At 39.9% G+C, this 24,825-nt stretch overlaps 1 protein-coding gene across 1 annotated transcript in view; it reads right to left on the reverse strand.

Moving 5' to 3' along the window:
• LOC143131659 (cadherin-7-like) overlaps positions 1 to 24,825 on the reverse strand; it is a 58,330-nt gene that overhangs the window by 16,233 nt on the left and 17,272 nt on the right. The window contains exons 2-7 of the mRNA XM_076291281.1: positions 23,992 to 24,286; positions 10,236 to 10,403; positions 8,523 to 8,710; positions 6,344 to 6,597; positions 4,548 to 4,684; positions 1,781 to 1,902 (exon numbers count right to left, since the gene is read on the reverse strand). Of these exons, the coding sequence (XP_076147396.1) occupies positions 1,781 to 1,902; positions 4,548 to 4,684; positions 6,344 to 6,597; positions 8,523 to 8,710; positions 10,236 to 10,403; positions 23,992 to 24,004 (882 nt within the window). The 5' untranslated portion in view covers positions 24,005 to 24,286. The remainder of the gene's footprint in view (positions 1 to 1,780; positions 1,903 to 4,547; positions 4,685 to 6,343; positions 6,598 to 8,522; positions 8,711 to 10,235; positions 10,404 to 23,991; positions 24,287 to 24,825) is intronic.

A 24,825-nucleotide genomic window follows, 5' to 3' on the forward strand; every position in this document is an offset into this window, starting at 1 on the left:
CAAATCACCACCAGAGACATGTTTAGTCATTTAGCATGAGGCCACATGCTAAACAACCCCAAGGCAATATAATGCGATGCTCTCCAAAGCTATATGCTTTAATTCCAAGAAACAGCCTTGCTGATTTGACAGCATGATGCCATGATGCATGTTTATGTACAGTTGCCCTTCATGAGGAATCTCTGGCCAGCACACACCCTGAATGTGGAGTGAAACCTGGCACAGCCACTTTTAAAACTATAAACTGTGATTACAATTAGGCACTATCATTCAAAGCAGTATATTACTCTAGATGTTTTACAGTTTGTGATTATATATTAATTAAAGTAAAGAAAAGTTGGCAATTAGATTTTCACTCTGATTGGTTATAAATGTTGCTATCATAGATGGTATGCCAACTGAACGACAAGGAACCAACCAGTTAACTTAAGTTAACACTATGGATGCCAATTAAAATAGCCTGGGTTTTCCCATGCTGCCTTACGTGCGCAATTCTATTCACGCTGCTAGGCAGCCTGGATTCCATGGAGCAAATTTTCACCTCAGTTAGGGGACCAATCACAGAACGGAGGGAGGGCAGCAAGACGATGACGACACGCCGAAGCCGTTATGAGCTACGTACAGACGCATTTGATAGACATTCGTAGCGCCCAATAAACGGCTCTGGGCATTCGTAAACCACATTTCAAATACGAGAAAATGAATGTCCAGTTCCCAGACCCCATCTCAATGAGATGAGGTCTGACGTTAGCCAGGCTACAATTAAAATGTATTTATGCCAAATACAGGTGTTCAAAGTGTAATCAGCGTAATTAACTGAAGGACACATCATAATGAAATACATGCACCAAGAGAGGCTAATCACTTGGGTAATTGGAAAAAAAGTAGTTTAAATCAATGCATACAAGCTGTAGCACAACAGTCTGAATTATACATTATAGTATCAGTAAATAAGTGCACTGCACAAATGGCTACATCAGGGGTGTCAAATATAAGGCCCGGGGGCCAGATATTTTGGGTTGGAAGGGGGGGAAAAAGTAGAAATTCACACCCAGTTGTCATGGACTATGTGTAATAATTAAACCTAGAAGTACAAAAAAGAAAATGTTGTTTGCTGCACTTACAATTACATTATGTTGGTGTAGCCATTTACTCTCTATGCTGGTGAAAAAGAGAAAGACTGACATGGAAGGTAGGGTATTTCAAGAAAGAAATAGCAGTAGCCTATATGACAGCAGCACACGATTAACCTACAGTATTCCTTGTTTGCTCATAGGTGCGTGTAGTAAAGGAGTATATCATCAAACAACAATCTGACACCCATGGAGAAGAATGATCATGACCAGTGATCATGACAATGACGGTCCCCACAAGGTCTCATTCCAACAAAGCTGGCCCACTGCTAAGAATATTTTGTCAATATGTTAATTTGTCCTTCACATATTAGCAGCTATTGGTCTTAATTTAATTTTGAACACAAATGTGACCCACATGGTAGCTGATTTCTGGGTGGACTTCAGAAATGTGGCTACACATTATATTCACCTACGCCACACAAGCTATTGTGTATTCTCAATAATTCCAAGCAGCGAGCCATAATATCCATACCATGAGCAAATAGTCTACCGTTATATCCTGAAGTACTGGAGCAGCTATCAAGCTGACAGCATAGGCTAACATGAAAAAATATATATATATTTTTTTTTTAAATGGTTCAATTACCTTGGATGAAGTGATCATAAATAGAAACGGTTGTTATGAACAAGTGATAGAGGCTTACCTGTCCCGGTGCTGAATTTTCACACAGAAGAGTTTCATACTCAATAGCAAACATGGGGGCGTTGTCATTGATGTCCATCACTGTGATGACTGCCACACCTCTCCCTACTTGTGACGGGTCCTCTAGAACAAGGAAAGAATTTTGAGACAAAATAAAACATATTTAAAAAGTGCACTGGATTCTGACTTGGGGGAGAACACAAGAGGATAATGGTCCTCAGGAATTCAATCATCCATTAAAAACGACGGTGTGGGCAGAGATGACAATTGTCATGGCAACCTGTTATTAGCAAACATATTATTAATATACATCATGTCCGTAAGTGCTAAAAATGGCTGATGTCAGGGGTAATGATTAGAATGGGCCTTCTTGACAAGAATGGTGGATGTTCAAAAGCATTTCATTTGGTACAGTGAAAATAACCAATTCCAATGCCAATGACACATAATAATAATAATAATAATAATAATAATAATAATACAAATAAAAAGTATCAAGAACGCAATGATCGACCATGGGACCCTTTGATAAGGTCACTTGTTGTTCCACATATAGATTCAGTACTTGTGGAGGTAATGGGCAGATAAAGAGCCGAGATTAGAGCGTGTTCTTGCACAAAAAAGGTAAAAAGGTATCAAGACCTGAATTCAAATCAGCAATGTCATGCCAATAAATAACAGAAAAGGGAAAATGTTATGACTTCACTCAGCCCAGATCATATAAACCCAGTTAAGTCTTTAGTGCTCACTGAGAGAAATGTTTTATTGTAGAGCTCAAACGGTATGGTGCATCTAAGACAGAATTCATATTCAGGGCAACCATTTGTAAGGTAATGAAAGGCAATTTGTAAAGTAGCATTAACCCTTAGAACCCTAAGCTGTTTTTAGGGCATTTTCACTACCTTTATTCATAAGGATTTATTCTGGTCATTGTAAGTGCCACACACATATATTATATATTGTTTTTTTCAGGAGAGTTTAGGCTATTCAGATCTGCCATCATTTCATGTATTAATACTAGCATTGATTTTATTTTGATTTTTAAAGAATTAAAATATAAAAAGTGTATTATAAAAATTCTTATATTTCGACATGTATCTCACCACAGCAAGCTCACAGCTCTACATGCATTTCATGTGTGTGTAGGGCAGACTGTCCTGAATCGGGCAATATAATTGCCATGTTGGAGGGATACTCTGGGGCTGAGCAATTTACAGAAATATTTGCTGTGTGATTTACGGAAATAAATGCCATTTTTTATTTAGTGATGAAAAATGACCTTTCTGCGCTCCATATCTGTGACACGAACTGATCTGACCTGACTTGACCCGAGGTTGCGTGTTAGCCTGCGTGCCTGTGTGTATGCAGTCATAATAATTCTCAACTCTTTACTGCATTGCCATGAACAAAGTAAAGGCAAAAAAGGTGTTTATTTGTTGAAATTGGGATGCAATGTGAGCCTTGAATTGGATGCCATGCAGGAATTTGCTAGGATCTCAAAACCGAAATATGAACATGCTTTGCCATAGAGAAACACATGATAGCATTGGATTATAAACATGCTTTGTCACAAGAACAGACAAAAACGTGGGGTAAGTCCAGCTATATGAAGTTATTATTTTGCTGTCACTTCGTCTGTTTTATAACCCAGAAGGATGTACTTGGTATCAAATGATAGCTCTGAGTCTCCTCTTTCATCTGACATGCGTGGCATATCTATGCGATCACAGGTCCGCGAGTAATTCAAACGAGAGTAATGAGTGTGCAGCGTTGGTTTGTGTACATGACGTTATTATTTTGCAGTCACTTCGTATGGTTTTATAAGCCAGAAGGATCGATAAACATGGTACCAATGGATAGCCCTGTGCCCCCTCTTTCATCTGATATGCTTGCCATATCGATGCGATCACGGGTTCGCGAGTAATTCAAACTAGAGTAATGTGTGTGCAGGTGAATGCAGAGAAGTATAGACTGTAAATATGATGCAATTTGATTTAATTTCATGATTTTTTTTAATTTTCATACTTGATCGTACAGACAAGTGTGTAGTCTCGTTGGAAAGCCCCACTTCTGCTCTGTCGTGCAATAAAGGTTACATCTCGCTGCGATGAACCGTTCCGGAGCAATGTAACAGAAAAGAAAGGGTGTGTTTTTTGACGCACTTTGCGTCAATCGGGTTCTAAGGGTTAACCATGGAGTGGTAACAGTCTAATTGGCTGTGTTCCACAGAGCAATTACGATCTGATTTGTTCTGACTTTCAAAAAAGTTAACTTTCCAACCCTGAGGTTAAGGAGAGTACAGTATGCACACATTTCAGATGAAAAAAAAGGTAGTTGTGGAGTCTATACAGTGCCGAGGGTACACAAGGAACACTGTAAATGCTGCATGAAAACAAAGAGAAGGGAGAGGGAGGTCCTCTGTCCTTGAGACTGGTGTCCTTAATGTTGAAGTCACCTGCCACCTCAGGCCATCACATTTACATGAACAGCGGGTGAACACGCCCCTGTGGCCTGACTCAGCATCTCCCTCATTGAGTGCCACTCAACGAGGCCAAGGGGTCAGAGCCAATCCCAAGCTGGAGAATTAACATTCCCCAACAAACTCATCATGACCTAAATGTTAACACAGGCGGAGGGCCAAGTGTTGCATGACAATACACAGAGGGGTGGAAGGGGGGAGGTAAAAAAAATGCCGTAGACATTGAGACCTTTATGATAAATGCTTACAAAAAAGTCGGAGCGAGAGGGACACCTGGATGTGTACTTACGGCTCTCCATAGCGAAGATAGTGATGTTATGGACGGAGTTCACCTCCCGGTCCAGGGGTTTTGCCGTGCTGATGACTCCTGTTGCAGCGTCCACATTGAAGAAGCGTTCCAGGTCAGTGTTTCTGTCGATAGAGTACCTGCAGAGCCCAACAAAAATTAAAAAGTGAATAGAAGTGATCACGGGACAGATGTAGCGTTGGTTTTGGAAATCTCGGATTCATCTTGGAATCAAAACAGGCTTTTACTTTATAGCAAAATAAATGCCAAACGAGTTAATTGTACTCTTGAATTCAGTTCATTGGTGTCATCCCAAGGAGCCATTCCAATAGCTGAGATGAGCTTTTGTAGGGAATAGATGAGCATTTGTGGGGGGAACCCGTTTAAAATCACAGCCCATGCATTACTCGACTTTTTCAACAAATGCTAGTCAGTTCTCATTTCTTTGCCAGAATGACAGTCATTATGGTGATTCATGCCACAAACAAGCTTTAACATCAATACATTTACCATTTTGAGCCACTTTTCAAAATGTTCAAAAGTTGTTTAGCAACAATGTTTCTAAAGAAATTCTGTCATTGCACAAGTAATAATGTATCAAAAGTATTTTCAAAAGCAGCAAATAAATAAATAGCCAATTAAATAAATAAAAACATAAATGCACGCTTCTGACAATTAATGCTATTAATCTAAAGCACATTGTTTCATGCCGTGTGCCCCTAGAGGCTCTACAAGTTCCTGTATTGTAATGTGATTTCAATCAGGAGAATGAAGCGTGGGGTGAAGAAAGTGCATAAGCAAAAGGAGGCAATTTACAACCACAATGGTCGAGTAATTTGATTTTCTGATTAAAATTACAGACAATCATAACAGCCCAAGTGAGAGCCCCATGCAATATTCTTTCAATTAGCACACAATTTGAAGAGGTCCCCAGTGTAAATGGGACCATGTTTTTAGCAGAAATGCACAGATTGTGATTTGGAATGCTACAGGTCTTTATCACATATCCCTCAGTGGGACCCCACCTGCATTTCAGTTTCCATATATGGCAGGGCAACATGCCAGCTGGTCTTAGTTCGCTACCACAAAATATCAACAACAAAATATAGAAGCTGCAGAGAAGACAATATTTCATATTTGAATACAATTATGTGGCATTGGATTAATTAATCCCTTCTTATTTGGTTGCAAATATAAGCATCAATTCTGACCTTTACTTGAATTCCATTAGAATTTACACAACCTGTGTGTGGGTAAAAGTCTTGTTGAAGATCACATCTGATCTGGCATGTATTTCTGGTGGTTATTATTACACCACTGGGGAGTTCTGTCTCTTTCTCTAACAGACTATCAGCCATGGCCAGCAAATATTGGTAATGTCCTCTATAGTTGTGGAACATCATTGCTGATATGCTTCAGAGAGCCTTGGAGAAGAACTGTAGCCAGATTAACTGTGAGAAAGATAAGAGCTGTTTTGAATGCTGGTACCTACACTTCAGAAAATCATACAAGACAAAAATTGTCCAGTCTAATAGTGATTTGTAGTCACTACAGAGGTAGAGATGGAAAATAAGTGATTGTCTCTGTGTGTGTGTGTGTGTGTGTGTGTGTGTGTGTGTGAGAGAGAGAGAGAGAGAGAGAGAGAGAGAGAGAGAGACTTGCTATTCCACTACTCACACAATTATGCATCCTCCTGCCCTGTCTGTGAACAAATCCACTTAATATACTTATATATTATCATGTCAATAAAAGAGAGGGGGGTCATAAGGAATTATTGATTGATTGATTGATTGATTTACCTGATACCACTGTTGGTAACGTCTGGATCATGAGCTGAGACGCTCCCGATTATGGTGCCAACTTTCGCAGCCTCTGATACCACCATTTTACTGAGTGGTGTGGAGAAGATGGGTGGCTCATTGATATCCTCTACTATGAGCTTAATGATGGTTGTGTCACTGAAAGGACCATAGGTCAGAAACTGAGGGTCAATGTAGCGATTGGTGGCTTCCACTTTGAGGGTGTAGCTGCTCTTGGTTTCAAAGTCCAGAGGCTGTGGATGAGAAATTCAGATTACAAAGTGTCAAAGTTTAAGTGAATGATGAGAAACCAAATGTTGTGCAGATGACACATCAAGTGAGTATACAGGAACACACAGTATAAAACATGCAGACTTGAGCGCAGAGACACATCACTAATGAGAGCAGTATGTCCACATATCCACATATTTCAGTTAAACGGAAATAATATGTTTTTTTTAAAGAAAATAAAATAAAAATAAAACAAATTCATATCAACGGTTGATACGGTTGATTGACCACCATCACTCACCCCAATTTAAACCTTCCCTACCTGCCCACTATGTCTCATGTTACAGCGTTGCCCCCCACCTCCTCCCCTTTCTCCTCCATTTCACTAGTAGCTCTGAGCTCATATTACCCCTTATCCATATAGGGGTAATATAAGTCAGTAGACATCACTTGCATGGATATCCACTATTGGCATTCCAGTTCATAGCAAGCAACATGATGGGCAAACTAGTAAAAGACCTTCAAAAAGAAGGACCTCCAGAAAATACCTCCAAGGCTCCTTCAAGCTGTACTGATTATTTTGGTACCTATTAATCACAAAATCTATTACATACAAGTAACCTTCTGGACGATAAAAATAAACATCTTTGCTATAGTTATTGTCTGTCACATGGAGACAGTCATTCAATCCGAAAGCTGTCAAGCATCAGACAATATTGCTACACTTCACTTATTATGCAGGGAACTCTACATCTCCAGCAAGATTTGAATTGTCAAAAGAGGATGGGGCGACTGAAGTGATAGCTGTGGTACATCCCTTACAATTCAATGTTGGACATCAATTTATTTTTCAGTGGCAGAGTAAGGCATTGGATGAGGCATTAAGAATGTTCTATATTTTAATTAGTAGCAACTACTTTATTTGAATAAACACATTGATCTCTACTGTACAATCAATTTGAGGACATCTGTTACTTTCTGTATTTTTGCAGATGACATGCTGCTCAGACAAACTACAGCACTCCATTCAAAAGCTTTAAAATTATTGTCACATTTAAAATGAACTTTAGAAAATCTATACTGATGTCTATAAATTGACTCTTGGTTGATATAGGCTAATGGGTTTCCCGCCAAATGCCATTTTTAATTGAGATATATTGAGACCCTCTGAGTGATGACTTAAAATCATTGTCAAAATAATTAATTACAAAGATTTTGAAAAAACAGAAATGGCATACCAACTTATACATTTTAAAATGAATTACAAATATTTTGAAAACACAGAAATGGCATACCAAATTGTAAATTTCAAAATGCACAACTACAATCTGTAGTGGACATATTTTGGAGCCTGCTAATTTCTTATGAATAACTTAAAGTAAATGTAACAAGTGTCCAGCCACTGTGGTTCGCTAGTAAAACAGGAGGATAATTATGAGAATGAAAATTCAAAATAGCAAATCAGCTCCCTCAGTGGTCCACGTGACAGAAAAGCAGCACTAAGATATTCTTTATCTTCTTCAGCAAGATGTGGCTCATCTCTATAGATTTGTATGCCCATGTTCTCTACTGGCTGTTGTCAATTTAACAGCAACCTTGGCCCTCTTTGACAACACTGGCTGAGCTCTACTACAAGCATAACCCGATTAGTTGTAAGCTCAGCGATACATGCTCTTCCTCCCTCCCTCAAAGAGCTGCTTCGCTGTATTATTTTTTCCATCATCTGATACATAGTATGTCAGTGTGTCAAACTAGGGACTACAGAAACATGCATCATATTCGCCCCTAATATAATCTGTCCTTGAAAACCAGCTGTTACCATTACTTTTACTCTTCTCTAAATGAACCCTCTCAAATAAAAAAAAAGAACTTTAGATTCATTGAATCTTAATTCATAGATGAATGAATATAATAGTCATGGTGAAATAATTAATTCTTGACAATCTACCTTTTGCAAAATGATAACTCCCTCCTGAGTCTCTTCGTCTGTGGTGATGTTGAACATGCTGGGGCCGTCTCCATCCACGATGCGGTAGTCCATTTCAGCATTGGAGCCCTCATCATCATCTGCTGCCCTCAACTTGGCCACCACGGAAGCCACAGGCAGAGATTCCAACACAGTGTACTGATAAGACTCTGCAAAGATGAGGAGTGGCTGAGTGTACTTATTCAATATGCTACTTCTTGCCTAAGATGCAAGTAGTACCCATAGGGCTATTATTACCCATAGGTGATAATTCACAGAAAATGTCACGGTAGCTGTTGAAGAAAGTATTTTAACACATTTCAGAACTAAATAGGTGGATTAAAACACAGGTCTCATATTGCAGAGGTGTGGAGTTTTGGGGAGCTTTAAAGTGAATCTGTGCAAATATAGTATTAAGAAGAATTCAAGACCTTGATGAAGTATGAAAGGATAAAACTGCAGAATTGTTGCTTGAGGTTATTGTTGTATCTTTAATACATTCCTTGTGTCTTCAATGCATCTGTTTTCCGAGCCCCTTCAAATTCACACGCCTTTGTCCCCAGATGTCCCCACATGTCTCTAAACCTACAGTAAACCTAAACTCATGATGCTTTCATAACGTTCTGATGATTTGGCACATCTTAATTAGGTGGCCGTGGCCTACTGGTTAGGGCTTCGGATTTGTAACCGGAGGGTTGCCGGTTCGAACCCTGACCAGTAGTAACGGCTGAAGTGCCCTTGAGCAAGGCACCTAACCCCTCACTGCCCCCCGAGCGCCTCTATAGCAGGCAGCTCACTGCGTCGGGATTAGTGTGTGCTTCACCTCACTGTGTGTTGAGTATGTTTCAGTAATTCACAGATTGGGATAAATGCAGAGACCAAATTTCCCTCACGGGATCAAAAAGAGTATATTACTTCATCATGTGGCTGCACAGTCTCAGTCTCATGGCAAAGCTATAGACAGGGAGTCAGCAGCAGTGTTGACTGCTCACCTGTTGTAGAAAGCTAAAGTTTGGTGCGTCTCCCCGCCCTTCCAAACCCCCTCTGGATTCCACTCCCTTCCTTTCTTAGGCTCAGCGAAAGTAAGCCAACTTCCTAACAGTCCGATGGGCAGCATTACAGAAACAGAGCTGCTGGTCGCCAGACTATCAGCGGCGAAAACGATTACAGGAGGCTGGGATTATCACACTAGGCACCTTCGCCCTCCTGAATCCCTGAGCCTCGCCTGAAACCCATTAGCAAAGCCGTGAAATAGGCTGATGATTAAGGTGGTGGTGTGTGTGTGTGTGTGTGTGTGTGTGTGTGGGAGACATAGGAGAAGAGTAGAGCTTTTTGGGCTCTTCATATTTGATGTATTTGGGAAGGTTTGATAATAAATGAGAATGTCCAACAAGTCCTACCATAAGCAAATGTAAGAGAGATGATCAGAGGGATGTGGCAAATAAGAGCAGCTTGGGACACTGTTGTGTTCAAAACCAATGTGCTTTCATGCATTTACATGTTGGAAGCACTGCAGAGAGAAATATCCCGTCACTTTCATCTTACAATATTTACAATGCACCTCATTAATTTTTACACTCTCTCCTGTGAGTACATTCACATTTGATTTTGTCGTCAAATTGATGGGATGCTAATTAAAATCTGCAAAGACTGTATAATGTAACACTCAAACAAACAACACAAAGGGTGCCTTACTGCGTGAGAAGCGCGGTGGGTTGTCATTCACATCTGTCAGCAGGACCGTCACAGAGGTGGTTCCTGACAGGCCTCCCATCTGACCAACCATGTCTTTAGCCTGGATCACTAACAGATACTGGTCCCGGGACTCACGGTCCATGTTGGGAAGGGCTGTCCTCACAATGCCTGTAGAGCAGAGATTTTTCAGGGAAAGGTTACTAGATCCATACATATGTGTTTCCCTAAAACATTCCTAAGATTAAGCATAAATGGTAAGTCTTATTTGGCATATTGTGAACTGATTTCATGAAATAGAAATTCCACTGAGGAATTCCACTGAGGAAATGTTATAAAACAATGGATTGGTATTAATATAGACCTTTGATAACTCAAAAATGAGTTCCTCAATCATATCTCAATACAAGTTTCTTTGCACATAAAAATAGTTTTTTAATACCTGCTCCACTAACTTTCTTGTAGAAAAATGCCTTTTATTACAGAAGACCACTCTCCGAATCACACACATATATCAGGCAGCTGGTACATAAAGTAATTACAACAGGCCCTTGGACAAAATTGCTTGTGAAAGAATATCTACTCTAATAAAATGAAATCATAACTTTATCTTCAATTCACTGAAGATGAAAATCGGAATAATCCCATAAAATTACTGAAAGGCTTTAATGCAAAACATCATTCTAATACCCCTTCAAGCAATTATCATTGGATTCAAAGTTAATGAGTTTCAAATATTTATGCAATTTATTTGCAAAGTATTTAATGTAAAATCTCATTGAAAGTGGGAGATTACTATGCATGTAAGAAAGCGCACACACATTACTCTTTAATAAAATCTATGACATCCTCTCTTCGCTATTTTCCTTCTCGTTTCTCACTGTCAAAATAGACATGCTTTCATCTGCATTATGCATTGGTCAATATGTGATTAAACCATTGTTAGTGTATGATCTTGATTTCATGTTTAAGGCTACTACAAAATTTCACACAAATCAGTTTTAGTTCATTACCTCACAGTGAGAAATCACCAAAATGGCCAGACAGATGCTGTAGGGCACAGCAAACATCATGACCAGAGAACCAAAGGTAGCGAAAGTAAGAAATGACAAACAAAAATAAACTGCAAAATGCTTTTGCAATGCACCATTTGAAAGGCCAACATATTGATGTAATGACATACTAAAAATATCTTGGCATTTCACTTCATTAGAAATGACTTTTTAAAAATCCTGTTAAGTCTTTGACAACAATACAAAATTAAGTATTGATAGACACATATACCCCTCTCTCCCTCTGGTTCACACACATTCCATCTTTTCACTATAATAATAATACACTATTTTTAGATTTAGGAAAGCTTTTTTCTACATTTGCCGTAAGATCTTTGTTATGTGCACATGGCCTGTCTCTCTTACACATGGCAAGCCTAATGCAAACTCCATGGTTACTTTTTAATTAAAAAAGCTCTTCACGTGTTCATTTGAAATCAAGGCAAATATCTATTAATCTATACCTAAATTCCTTGAACTCAAGCCCACCGGCCCCCTCTACAGCAATACAACCCCTCTTGCCAATTACTGCCCACTGATGTGAACCCAAGGTTTTCCTTCAGGTGAGACCTGCAAGCCCTGTGTCCCTTGCGCTTCAGGAAGGGTGCCCTCATCACTGATCAAATGGTCATGGTGCAAGTGCAAAAGTGGGACAGATTCAGAATGATATCTCAGATGACCTTGATACTGTACCTTTTGCAAAGATTTATACAGGACTAGAAAGAGACTGAGATATAGCACATAGGAAAAGTAGTAGTAGGTAGTCGATATACTGTGATGTAGTAGTTAGCTGTAGTGGATAAACTGTGAGTAGTTAGCTGTAGTGGGTATACTGTGATCAACCCCAAATGTTAATACGTATCCTTGCCTATTTTAAGTGGGTATACTGAGATAGTGATGCTTTTTAAGTGGGTATACTGTGTAGTCCTGCATATCACGTAGACTACACCACTTTAAAGACCTGCAGGTTTACTAGGGAAGAAGACTAATGTGAACTTGTCCTGATTGCTGTAATGATGTTGCTAGACACATGCTTGATCTTGATATTCATTTTTGTGATTTCAGTGTGTTAAAATTACAAACAGTTTATTTTAAGATCAGATAGACATAGGCTAGCTACGCTTAAATAAAAAAAAATAGTTTCAAATCTTTAAATTAGCGGCCAGACCAGAATTCTGATGGCGCTAAGGGCGCAGTACATTTTCAAAGTGAAGAGCATATGCAAGTGGAAACATAAAGTAAATGACCCTATTAAGCCAATATGCCTCTCATATATCGTCTTTATTCAGTATCAGTGCACAGTTTCTGAAGAGTGCAGGTTTAATAGTCATATGAATTCTTTTACCAGTGTATTGTATTCCCTTTCAGCCTCCCTCTCTCTCCTTCTTTCTTTGTCTACCCTCCACCTGACAAAGCTCATATTTCTCACAGTACGATACTGCTAATCCCCTGCCATGACTTTTTCTTTTCTTTTTTTTTTCGTGAGGAGACACCATGCCCTGCTGTCCACTGTCTTTCTCTCTTTCCCTCTCTGTCTATCCTGTTCATAACCTCTCTACATACCGCTGCTTCGGGCTTCTCATTTCATTTTCTTCCTGTCCTTCCTGTATATTCCTCAATTCCTCAATGCATAATCCTCTCTCTATCTTTCTCTCTCTCTCTCTCTCTCTCTCTCTCTCTCTCTCTCTCTCTCTCTCTCTCTCTCTCTCTCTCTCTCTCTCTCTCTCTCCCTCTCTCTCTCTCTCTCTCTCTCTCCCCTCTGTATTATCTCTGCATCTTGTGTGCACCGGTGTCATTCAAGGAAGTGGGGAGGGGGGTCTCAATGATTAAAAATCCCAGCATCGGCATTGCAGTACAGGCACCCATGTCATGCCATCACACTTCGCCTTCGGCGCACAGCCAAACACAGCGCAGCCAACATGCATTTATCTGCCTGTCTCCTCCTTGCCAACGGTGGCCGACTGGAGAGAAGGGGGGAGAGGGTGAGAGGGATTTCTCTGGAGGAAGCACACCATCCTTGACATTTGGCTGAGAGAGGGGAAGCAAAGGAGATGGGATGTGTTTGAGAGCAGCCTAGGGGTCTCCGTGTGTGTGTGTGTATGTGTATGTGGGCAGCTGGGTAAGGCTACTTGTGGGAAGCAGGACATCTCAAACATGAGAGCTGCACTTTGCCCGTGCCCCTAGGCAGTCTGCTTACGTATACTTTATCCAGTTATTGAAATGCCAAGGCCTCAAACTGGGAAATCCGTGCTCAGTTCAACTGGGAATTTACCTTTGCTGTATGTGAGAGGACCTGAACATGTCCTGGAGAGTATGTATTTATCAGTGCATGCGTATCAGTGGGGTTGTGGAGGAAATCCAATTTTTCTGACAAACACCATCTGTCAGGCACCGAGTCAATAAATAGCCTCCTAGTTAAATCGAAACATGGGAGAACCCAAAAATAATATGTCAATTAATATACAAAATCCCAGTAAACCATAGAAAATATATAAATAATAAGATAATACAATATATGAAAATATTATTTCTGCCTGCCTCAATTATAAAATACAATGTACTGTACATAGGCATATTTAACTGCCCTTATTATAAAATATATAAAACCCTTTATTGAAGTTTACACATTATCATCTGAAAGTACACTTTCATGTCAGTTGTGACAAGTCAGACAAGATCACTTTGACTCAGTCAATACATACATTAAAAGAATTCTAAAAGACGTGAAAGAAACATACTTTGTCATGATGCCTCACTGAAGACATGCACAGTGTCATCAGAATGACAGTGGCCTTGTTCAGTATAAACCATATCTTTAATAAAAACTGTGGAGGCTGGATGCCAAGAGACTAGACCTATATTTTAATAATAGTGACATTGGAAAATAGATACTCAAACTATATAACCGGATATCAGTAGGGCCGGGTCTTTGCCTTTCTCTCTGTACTCACACTGAATTCAAAACAGCTTTCTTTTTGACGAGAGGAGCCCCAGAGATAAAGGTGAATCATTAAACACCCTCAATATGAAAAGCATCAGGTGTGTCCAAATTTAAATGCTCCTCTTTACCTTCATGTTCAGGCATAATGACTTTTACTTGAGGCCTCCATGGCCTCTTCACTTTACGCCATCATTAAGAAATGAGAGGTTGATCTAAATCAACCTTGCCAAAGCACATGATGTGCGATCCTTGTCCTTCTCTAAGTGGAGGAGAAATGCTATAATTGTGTGTGTATGTATGTTTGGATTCTGAATATTCTTGCTTTGTTACGGCTTTCTGTATGGAAAGAGAACTCTTGAGTGAGTCTCTGCTCCTAGTTTTTCGACTGCTAACATAATTTGCTAAACAGGCACATTCAACAGGAGTAACTGTCCCCTGGGTTCTCTAATAAATTCATACCGTTGGCCAGTTAGTGAAGTGAAGCTTCCCAGGATTAAGCATTTTTCCCAAGGACACCTTGAGGATTCAATTTGGGATTAAGGACTTTGGAAAAGAGACTTGCTGAAGCAAAGAGAGCCAGAGACACACAACTTCAACCTCTGGGTCACAAGCCCCCTCCCCTGCCCAAGTCCCTTTCCACTATACCTCATCCACTTAATCACTTTAGAGCTGCACCAGTCTGGGCATTAGGTCAAGCTACCTAGACTTGGCACTATGTCAAAGACACCAAGGGGACCATTCCCGTTTTCACTTCAGAGTCCACTAATTTGTTATCAACATTAACATGTAATATAAATATATATATAGAGTACTTTTGTGGGACTAATCTAAATATGAGGGGTGCATAATAATAATAAAGCCATATTTATTTTAATTTACGGTCTTACTTAACTTTGGTTTCTCTATGGCCTGTTCACCATCATTCAACAAGGTGAGCTTAATATGGGGTTTGAAGCATCAAGCAGTTGAGACAGCCAAAGGGTAGCCATTATTAGAATGAAATAGGATAAAGAGATCACAGTCACATGCAATGTTCAAACACATGCTGTTTCTTCCATGAATCATAAAGTCAAGTAGGACTGTTAATTGCATTACAGTATGTGGAGGGCTTACTCAGAAGAGGACCATGCCAGCCATCAAACCACATTACTGCCTAAAGCTCCTCTCGTGGCAAATTACTACTCTAAGAAGTCAATTTGGACCCCACACAAGTTAAACATCTCTCAATCAAATGCAATTGAATATTATATAATACCTCTAGACCTCTACTTTTGTGCCAGGTATATCTTCACATGAGCAGACTTTCTTGGCAAAAACTTCGGCAATTACTTTTTTAAACTCTATTCAAAGCAAATCACTTCTTTGAAAACTAGCTCGCCCTGGTCTGGCTATACATATGCTTTGATGGACTGTGAGTTTATCAGCCAGAACTATCCATATTGATTTCAGGCAGTCCATAAACATGCATTTTGATGAATACTCTCTGATCTTTTTATGCTGTACTTCATTGTTTTGACTGCTTAGATTAAGCTCAATATATTGTGCTATGGAGCCACATCTTAATGTATGGAAATGTTGTTGGGTGGTCTACAGGAACATAATTTGTTTCTTGTTAACATGTCTCAATATTGAAATGTTCAGCACACACGTTGAAATATTGAAATGTTCAATATTGATTCATATGCATTTTAATTGTGTTTTTGCATATGAGATTTGCTGTGAAACGGAAACGTGTGTGCTGAATCTAGCCATGGTAATGCAGATTCCCTGAGACACCACACTGAGCCCTTGTCGGACTGTACTCTTGTCAAAATGTAAAGTCACTAATGTGACAGTGAGCAGATTGGTTTCTAGAAAGACGAATATATTAGCTGGCAAACCTTCACCATGGATCTGTTCCTGGGAATGGGGTTAAAAAACAGTGTTGTGCATGCTTTAGTGGAAACATTTGGCCTTCGTCTTTGACACACAAAACCTTTATTTTGGCACAGAACTACTGGAAAAGGTACTTGAAGTGAGGGCACTGAACGTGATCTTAGCTGATAAATTGCTATATCGCTTGCTGAAGAATAGTAAAAGTCACCCATTTAAGCCCAATCCACTGAAGATAACAGATAGCTCTGATCAGTGTCCATATTTCTATTTCATATATTCAACAACAGCACAAACAGCACACTGTGGTACCTACACAGCCATGGTGTTCCACAGCATCACAGGAAGACTGCCTATGACAGTGTATATGTAAGGGTGACAAGTTGCTCCGTAACACAAATGACATACCATCACTTGTAATGTACACAAAACAGTCTCGATATGATTCTGAAAAGATAACTGAGGTTTAGAGTTTGTTATGTTATCTGAAATACCCCCAGCAGCTATTCATTCAGAGAGGCATGTTGCACATGCTCCAAGCATCTATAATGCACCCAGACTGTGCAATGAGCATGCTTGATCTCATACTATTACTCAACCCTGGCAGCCAAGGTTGAGCCATCGCACTTCAATAAGACAGGAGAAACAGCACTCTGCATGTGAGGGACAGCACATGACCTTTACTTTCCTTGGACTTGTTTTCTCACATTTTCACACTTACTCTGACTACCTGGCCTAGCTGGCGATGGATGTATACACCTTCATTATTTGAGGGTGATTTCAAAGAACATTTTACACTGAAAATGGCAGAAAACTAAACTTGATAAAATAATAGAGGAAAAAAGGGTCTGGGCACGTTTACACTTTAAGGCGGCCCTAAGTGTCCTGAGATGAGAAACATTTTGGCTGGAAAGGTTAAGCACATCTTGAACGTTATGGAACAGAATGATGCTACAGTGGTAAACATTGTGATGAAACTACCATTAATCTGACTCCATTAAATTAATAAATTGACCTCCAATATCACCAAGTAGTTTATCAGGTAGTGGCCAAATAATGTCCTGGCACTCAAGGAGATATAATGGTGATCTAATCAACAATTCATTAGTATTTTACTGGTAGTAAAGCATAAACTGAAATATAACCAATACCAATTAAACAAGGTGCAAGGTCAAATCAAGTAGGCAAGTACAAATACAAGTTAGATGTCAGATGGACAAAGTAAACTTCCCAAGTTAAATGCCAAATCAATCAGACAAATCAACAGTGCATAAAATGTAAAGGAATCAAAACAAAATCCAAATAAGAGAGAGAAATAAATAAATAAAAAAAGAAAGAAAGAGACCAAAGAGCAGAGGGCCTCAGGAAAGAAAGGAGGCAAAAAGCAAGAGCCTGAATCTCCCTAGATGGATATTTGTATCCTCTAATCCATCTACAGTACATATGCCCTAGACCAGTCACAATGCCCTCCTACCCAACTGGTCTGTGATTGGTCAGCTGGTATGAAAGATGTTATAAAGACTGTAATTAGTTAAGCTGAGGCCAGGGCCTTGGTATGGGCCTTTAGGTATGGGAGGCTAGACTCACAATGACCCTTTCTGTGTCCAAAGATAAGAGCATGGTCTGCTGATAAGATACTATTAGGCCAGACGCTTGGGTAAATCTTGAGGATTTTATGCAGGTTTCAGTATTTTCCAGTCCTACAACTCTATTGCCTACTAAACTCATAACCATGACCATTCAATCATAATAGGCAGATGCAGTCAGTGGGAGTTGGCATTACCTGTCTTTGGCTCCACTGAGAAGTATGGCTGGCCCTCGATAATGCTGTAGATGACCCTGGCACTGTTCCCATATGTGGGGTCATCTGCATCCGTGGCTGTCACCTGGACCACCTGGGTACCTGTATGGGCAGGACACGCCATGTGAGTTTCTGTTACAGCACAAAGAATAAGGGCAAACATTTGATCACATGCACATAAAGAATCAATTACAAAGAAACTGGTTAGTAATGGTCTTAAATGGTAGGCCTACACTAAACTGGCAGCCATTACTTCATAATTTAACCATCAGTGCAAGTAGGATTCCACTTTAAAAGAGGCAGTTAGAGATCACCAAAGACAGAAACATAACCTTGGGCTGCATTTGCTTCCCTGGGTGCTATGTTTCCAAGTGTGACACAGGCCGATGAGCTAAATGTTTACATATTTCACTTTAATATCCACACCATCCAACTCTAGCTGTGATACAACGGCTACTGTTTCACATAAAAGGGACTGTCATCTTACAAATTGGTTACATTTAATTTTACAACTACCCCCTGTTGCAATCTAATATAAACTCAAGCTTTCCACTACCATTTTTACAGGCTTTTTACCAAATGAATTGGTCATAACATGAGATGATAGAAATCGTGAATTTAAGTCGTAAAGCACAATAAGTAAGGTCATCAAAAGTACTGTGGAATTGAGCATAAATCTCTCTATGGACCATTTATGGGTGATTATAAATCAATTGAACAGTACAAACAAGGACAGACACAAGCTGAGCACAATCGTATGTTTGTCCAACTGTAAAAAGTCCAACCAGTATTATGATAACTGGATAAAACTGTAAATGACTGTAAAATGATCTCAGCTCATCTGAGCACATGCAGCATTGCCCATCATTATTAAATGTATTTGTTTTAAGAACATGCACAAGAACATAAGCTTCACACAGGTTCTGACAAAACACATTGCAAAGAATAGAAAAGCATTAAACTGATGGACAGGTAAACCTTTCATCATAAATCTTTTGCTGACTGCTATAATATGAATGCTTTTAGTTTGATTAGAGTTAAGTGTATCACATAAAAATAAGTGAAACTTCCTCTTTGAAAGACTTTAACAGTGTCATTTAAGCAAATGCACAAATTAAATCAAGCCTTCAAACCCAGCGAAATCATTTTAACTTCACTCCCACTCACAATTTCAACTATTTGATTCTCTAAAAAGACTGTACGAACACACCCACAGGTTATACCAGTGGCAAGCAACCAACAACTAAACTCTAGCTTCTCTGAGAAAGAATGTGAATGTGAAGAATTTTGTGTAAGGAGTGAGTATTTTAGTGTACTGACAGGATGTTAATCAATCAAATCAAGCGACTCATACTGTACATTGTAGCCAATCTAAAACCCTTTTTCAATGCTCTTTTGTCAGTTAATTAGTTAAGAAACGATGTGTTTTAATACTTCAAAATAACATTTGATAAATGAACCGTACATTTTTTAGTAGCCATAGGTGTGTAGATTTGAATAAAATCTAGTTTGGTTCTTACCGGGGCTTTTACTACCTAAAATATACGATTTTGTTTACCACGCTCTGAGTTTAGTGCTGGGCTGGTGGGTGCCTATTTCCACCCTTTCTCACGGCACATGAACGGTTAGACCGAGAATTCTCATCGCAAATCAAAATTCCACTAGAGCTCCAAGCGGATTTGTACGCAGCCTTACAACACTGTTTACAGCTCTTCGAGTCACGGTAAAATGTAATTTTTGATACATAGCTAATTTAGATACACTTATGGTGTGGGTGCTTGCGTTTCTTTCGGAATCCGCCGTCTTGGTTTGTATAGAAATGAATATTAAGTGACACATACACGTAAGAGGTTGGAAATACGGGACGGTTGGTAATAGGTGACGTTCCTATAAGTATACCACATCCTGGCAGCATTTGGAGGTTGGCATCATGGTACGATAGGCTACCCTATCACCATTGGTTTTCACCTTGGCAATGGAGGTAGTTATATGCGCATCAAAAGGGGTTGTTGGAGGTGAAAGACTGCAGGATGGCACTCGACTACTTCCCATCTGAGCCTATATGGATGACATGACAACACTGACAACAAAGGCTCCATGCACAAGTTGAATGACATGTCTGAAATAGGCAAGGATGAAGGTGAAACCTAGCAAATGTTGAAGTTTATCTAGGGGGAAACTGGTGGAAAAGTGTTATATTGATGGCAAGGTGATTCTGTCTATTGTGGAATAAGAGTGTAGGCAGGTGGTACAATTCCACAGTAAGTGACCCTGGACAGATCTTGGGGAGTGGGCTATGGATGCTAACCGCATGAAATTCATTGTCATTCTTCCAACTCCATAGAACCTCAATCAATGGGTGGATGTAAGCTATGAATGGCTCATGACTCTTTAAGGCATAATTTCTCTGGTTGTAAAACTAGCATGACCCAGGGTTGCTACACCATGGGACATAATCAGGTTTTAAAATTACAGGCGGTTTTGCTTGAGAATAAGAGAGTTAAGGATAACTCTTGCTGGTGAATGATAGGAGCAGTAGACTAAAGTTTGTGAAAGGCACAGAAAAGTATCCATCAGGCAAATACAAGCAATACAGGAAAATGGGGCAACGCACAGGATTGGAAACACCTGGTGAATTTTGGAAGGTAACTGCAAGTTCAACAGTGTATTTGTGACTGCTTTGACGCCAAATATGGTATCGTTTTCAGAGAGTGAGCACATTGTCTACTACTTTATTAGGCTAACTTTTGCCTTTGAATGTGTGATTGAAGAAGCCTTTGCCAGGAAGAAGTTTACGTATACAGGACTTGTAGCAGATAAGGGGAAGTAGCTGGCAAACACACACAAGACTTAGCTCTGGTGTACGTTCATTTCAAATAGAGTTGTGCAACCTTTATACAAAATGTATAATAAATGTATGATTTTCCCCCCTCAAATGACTCTCAAAGTTCTCTCTTAATAACTGGTCTCATGAGTGCATGCCTCTACTCACCTGTCCATTCTCATTTCTAGGCTGATCAGACATTTGCATTTTTTAGAGATGCACTATTGTTGAGGAGGCGGTGGGGAATTTCTAATCAATTCCGCATCTTGGGGGTAAGCAATTGTCATCAGACTGTAATGAGAATGAATAGGCCTCCACTAATTCCTCATGGCATGTATTCATCAACCACATCCAAACAAGAGCTGACTGGGAAGAATGCGACTGGGAATATCAATTACCAAGAGAGAAAGAACACCCACTAGTACCAAAATGTGTTCCTTTCTGTGTAAATCAGAGGCAAGTCTACTAATACTGAACTTTTGCTGCTGCCGTGAGCAATTTTATATTATTTTGTCAATAAATATATCTAAATAAATAAATAAATACATAACTAAATAAATAAAAACATGTTCTTGTATAAACTGCTTAAACTATTTTACTGAGTGTATTTTATTATACCTTACAGAGAGGGAGAGAGAGAGCAAGAGGGATAGAGAGAGGGGGGAGAGAGAGAGAGAGAGAGAGAGAGAGAGAGATGATTAGATTACTGTAGATGATATTAGATTAGATTAGACACATGACCAAGGCTGGACAAATTTTGTAGTAGTAGACCTTTCCCATATTTTCACTATAGAAACATATTCCATACAACCACAAAGGCTACACCGATGAATGGTAGACAGCAGTGAGGAGAGGACTAGAGGACATCCAGCTTTCCATTCCATAAAATCTCTGTGCATGCAGTGATTGATAAAAACATGCACAGATGTATTTTGTCCTTTTCAAAGCTTTCAGAAATCTCAATGAGCACGTTTATTTCCCTGATTTTATTAATTTGGTTAAAAAACGTGTTAGCGATGAGGATTGTTGCTCAGAGTGATGCAGCAGTCTTTCATAATTACTGCAATGAAGTGAATAACAGATATCTGTCCTTAAATAGAACCGACGTTTCGGCCAGTCTTTGGCCCTGCAAAGATTGAAATGTGTTTAATGTCCCTCTCAGACCATATGGCACTACAACAGTCTTCAGGTTTTTTTTTTACATTGAAATAGAAATCAATGCAGCTACCATGGTGAAAACTTAAATCATACTATGGCTTGAGAGCAAGAGAGATGTGGTTAATATTGGGAGAGAGAGAGAGAGAGAGAGAGAGAGAGTTCAGAAAAGACTGCTATTTCACCTCGATCGGAGCATTCATCACACTGAAGAGGGTGGGGATTCACGTCAGGGTTGGATCTAAAGGAGGCCTTCATTTGACACTGCGCCATTTCCATTTGTAATGAGTCAACCGCCTGCCCTGATCAGATGCCCCTTTGCATGCCAGACCCCTCGGAAGCTCCGTGGCCTTGTCCTCAAGTCCTCACCTCTTTGACACAGGCAGAGTGATGAGGACAAAAGTCTTTGGCAGTCCTCACAGCCAGAGGATCTTGGCACGTAAGGGTCTCAGCGCAGAGCCTAATTACTTTAATTAATTAAATTCATGATTTCCCCTTAATTGAGGTCATTCATCAGCCTCGCTGCAGGTATTTGGCCATTAATGATTTAAACACATCCATAAAGGAGCTATAAGGTACGGGAGGTGACTGGCCAATGTGCCATAATGTACCACACTGTAAATCACACAATGTGCAAATACTTACAGAGATCAGGCTGATGAATTACCAAAAGAACTCCACATAAACCATGTTTGTGGTCTACTGTGAAGTAAATAAAACAAATAAACTAGAGAGTGTAAATGCAGGGTGGACTCTGACAAGACGCTCTAAGCACATTGCCTGTAGAGGTCCTGCTTTTGGAGGGCTCTCTCTGTTAGTCTCTGCCCCTGGGTGTGTCCCTCTCCCTCCCTCCCCTCTTTTCTCTCTGTCTTCTCACTTGCTCACTCTTGCTGTCTGATGCCCATTGGATATCCGTCTAAAAACTCTCATTCTTAATCCACTACTTATTTACTTCAGAGCTGGGTACCCCTTGCGGACCCAAGCCTGGGTAATCCTCAAGAAATCTCAGTGCTGCCGTGTAACTGTGCTGCAACTACGCGAGAGGAAAAAGTCATTGCAAACCCAATTACGTGGAGACAAGGCCGTTCACTCTGGAGTGGGAAGAGAGATGTCAGTTGCAGGTGCACCAAAACCTTCAAGCCCACTTTGCATGAAACTATTCTTCCTTTTGCCAACTCCCTTTTCCCACAGAAACAGTAAAATAAAGGGCAATGTCTGTTTTGTCTAGGGAGCACTGCGACTATGAGGTATCAGAGCCTGAATGTATTTTCAGCTGTCATATCAGTTATCCCAGACGTTTTGTGACACTGTCTGCCACATAGTAGCTGTTACACCTTCCAAGGCAGATTGCCACATGAATTTTAAATGGGAGCTTAATCCAAGCTCCCTGTTCCGACAGGATTGGTTCACAGATCCCCAGGCAAAGTACATTAAGCTGCAGTTTCCGTTGCGAAGCACCTTGGGAGGTGCTCTGTTAAATGTCCCATCAGATTTGAATAATCTTTGCTGTGAACTTGAATTCTCCAATGTTCACTCCGGGCTTCCCTGTTCTTTGTTTTACTTTCCCCATGGTTCAGACTCTTTTTTGCAGTTTGTCTCAGTCTCTCTCTACAAGGTGAGGATTATAAATTCAAACTCCAGTCAAACAGTGTCCTACGGTGCAATTTAAAAGTAAAAGTTATAAAGTAAAACACAACATTACAGTGTTTTTAAAGTAATATTGTTACGGGGTACTTTTGGCTGGATTCACAAGCTTCTCACTTTCACAGATGCTTCATGGGAAAAACAATATTATTTTGGTCCTCATTGATCATCAATTAGCACAAATAAGCTGCTGCAGCCAAACAGGCTACTTCAAAAGAATCGGCATTCCCTGCGTGGTTGGAGTTTTCATGATCTGATGAAAGTTAATAAAGCACTACTAAATGTTGCTCTAGGTACATTTAACCTGCACTCAGTGCTACTGTATTCAAAACTATGCATTCCAAATGGTCCTGTTGCTCCTGTTCCTATGACTGCAATGCCATAAGAACTCATTTCAGTTCTGCAGTTTACAAAAAAAGGAGAAAGACTACATAAAAAAGGGTGAGAGAGACAAAGAGAGAGAAACTTACCAAGAGGAGACATCTCAGACACACCAGCTGTGTAAGGACCGTCAGGGAACTTGGGTTCGTTGTCATTGATGTCTTGGACTTTCACAACAAACTCGGACTCAGGTTCAACTGGCCGGCTGGTCAGGCTGTCCACCGCCTGGGCCCTCAGTGTGTAGTAGGCCTGAACCTCCCGATCCAGCCTTTTGGTCGCATGAATGTCTCCGGTGTTCTCGTCAATGGTGAATATTGAAGAGGCTCCCTCTCCCGAGAGAACATATTTCACATTCCCCTCCCCGTTGTCAACATCCGAGTGAAGCTAGGAGAAAGGGAAGACACGACCACACAATAGATAAATATGCTGAAAAGTCGACCATACCTACTGCATAAGGTGTAGTATTGTATAAAAATCCAGGCATGGATTACCATAGGGAAGTTTTTTTTCCCCCTACAACCTCCAACCTCTTTAAAGCATATGCAGATATTCAACTGGCCATTGATGTGAACCCTGTAATAGGGCCCAGGGCCTTGCAATGAAAACGGCAAAATGTCCAGCCCTTGGGGCAGTTTGTGGCTGAAAACATAAAAAGGCTAGCAGTAAAGATAAAGGAGCACCACGAAAAGAAAAAAAAAACACCCTATTTTTAAAAATACCTGACTTAGGTAGAAACATAAAAAGTCAGCAGTGAACAGGTGATGTGTTATGGTAGGTGTTGTGAACTAAGGAATGTACTAATGAATGAACTAATGAATTAAGTAAATATTTTTTTCAGGGTTTTAATGCTAGAGACCATTTCCAAGGTTTAGTCAGTGGTGCACAAATGTTTAGAGAAGACACTCAATTTTTCTAAAATGGTA

Source organism: Alosa pseudoharengus, unplaced genomic scaffold (assembly GCF_046254945.1).
Source record: "Alosa pseudoharengus isolate Yale_2024_CS ecotype anadromous, Long Island Sound unplaced genomic scaffold, YU_APseudo_1.1 YU_APseudo_1.1_scf_18, whole genome shotgun sequence".
NCBI lineage: Eukaryota > Metazoa > Chordata > Actinopteri > Clupeiformes > Clupeidae > Alosa > Alosa pseudoharengus.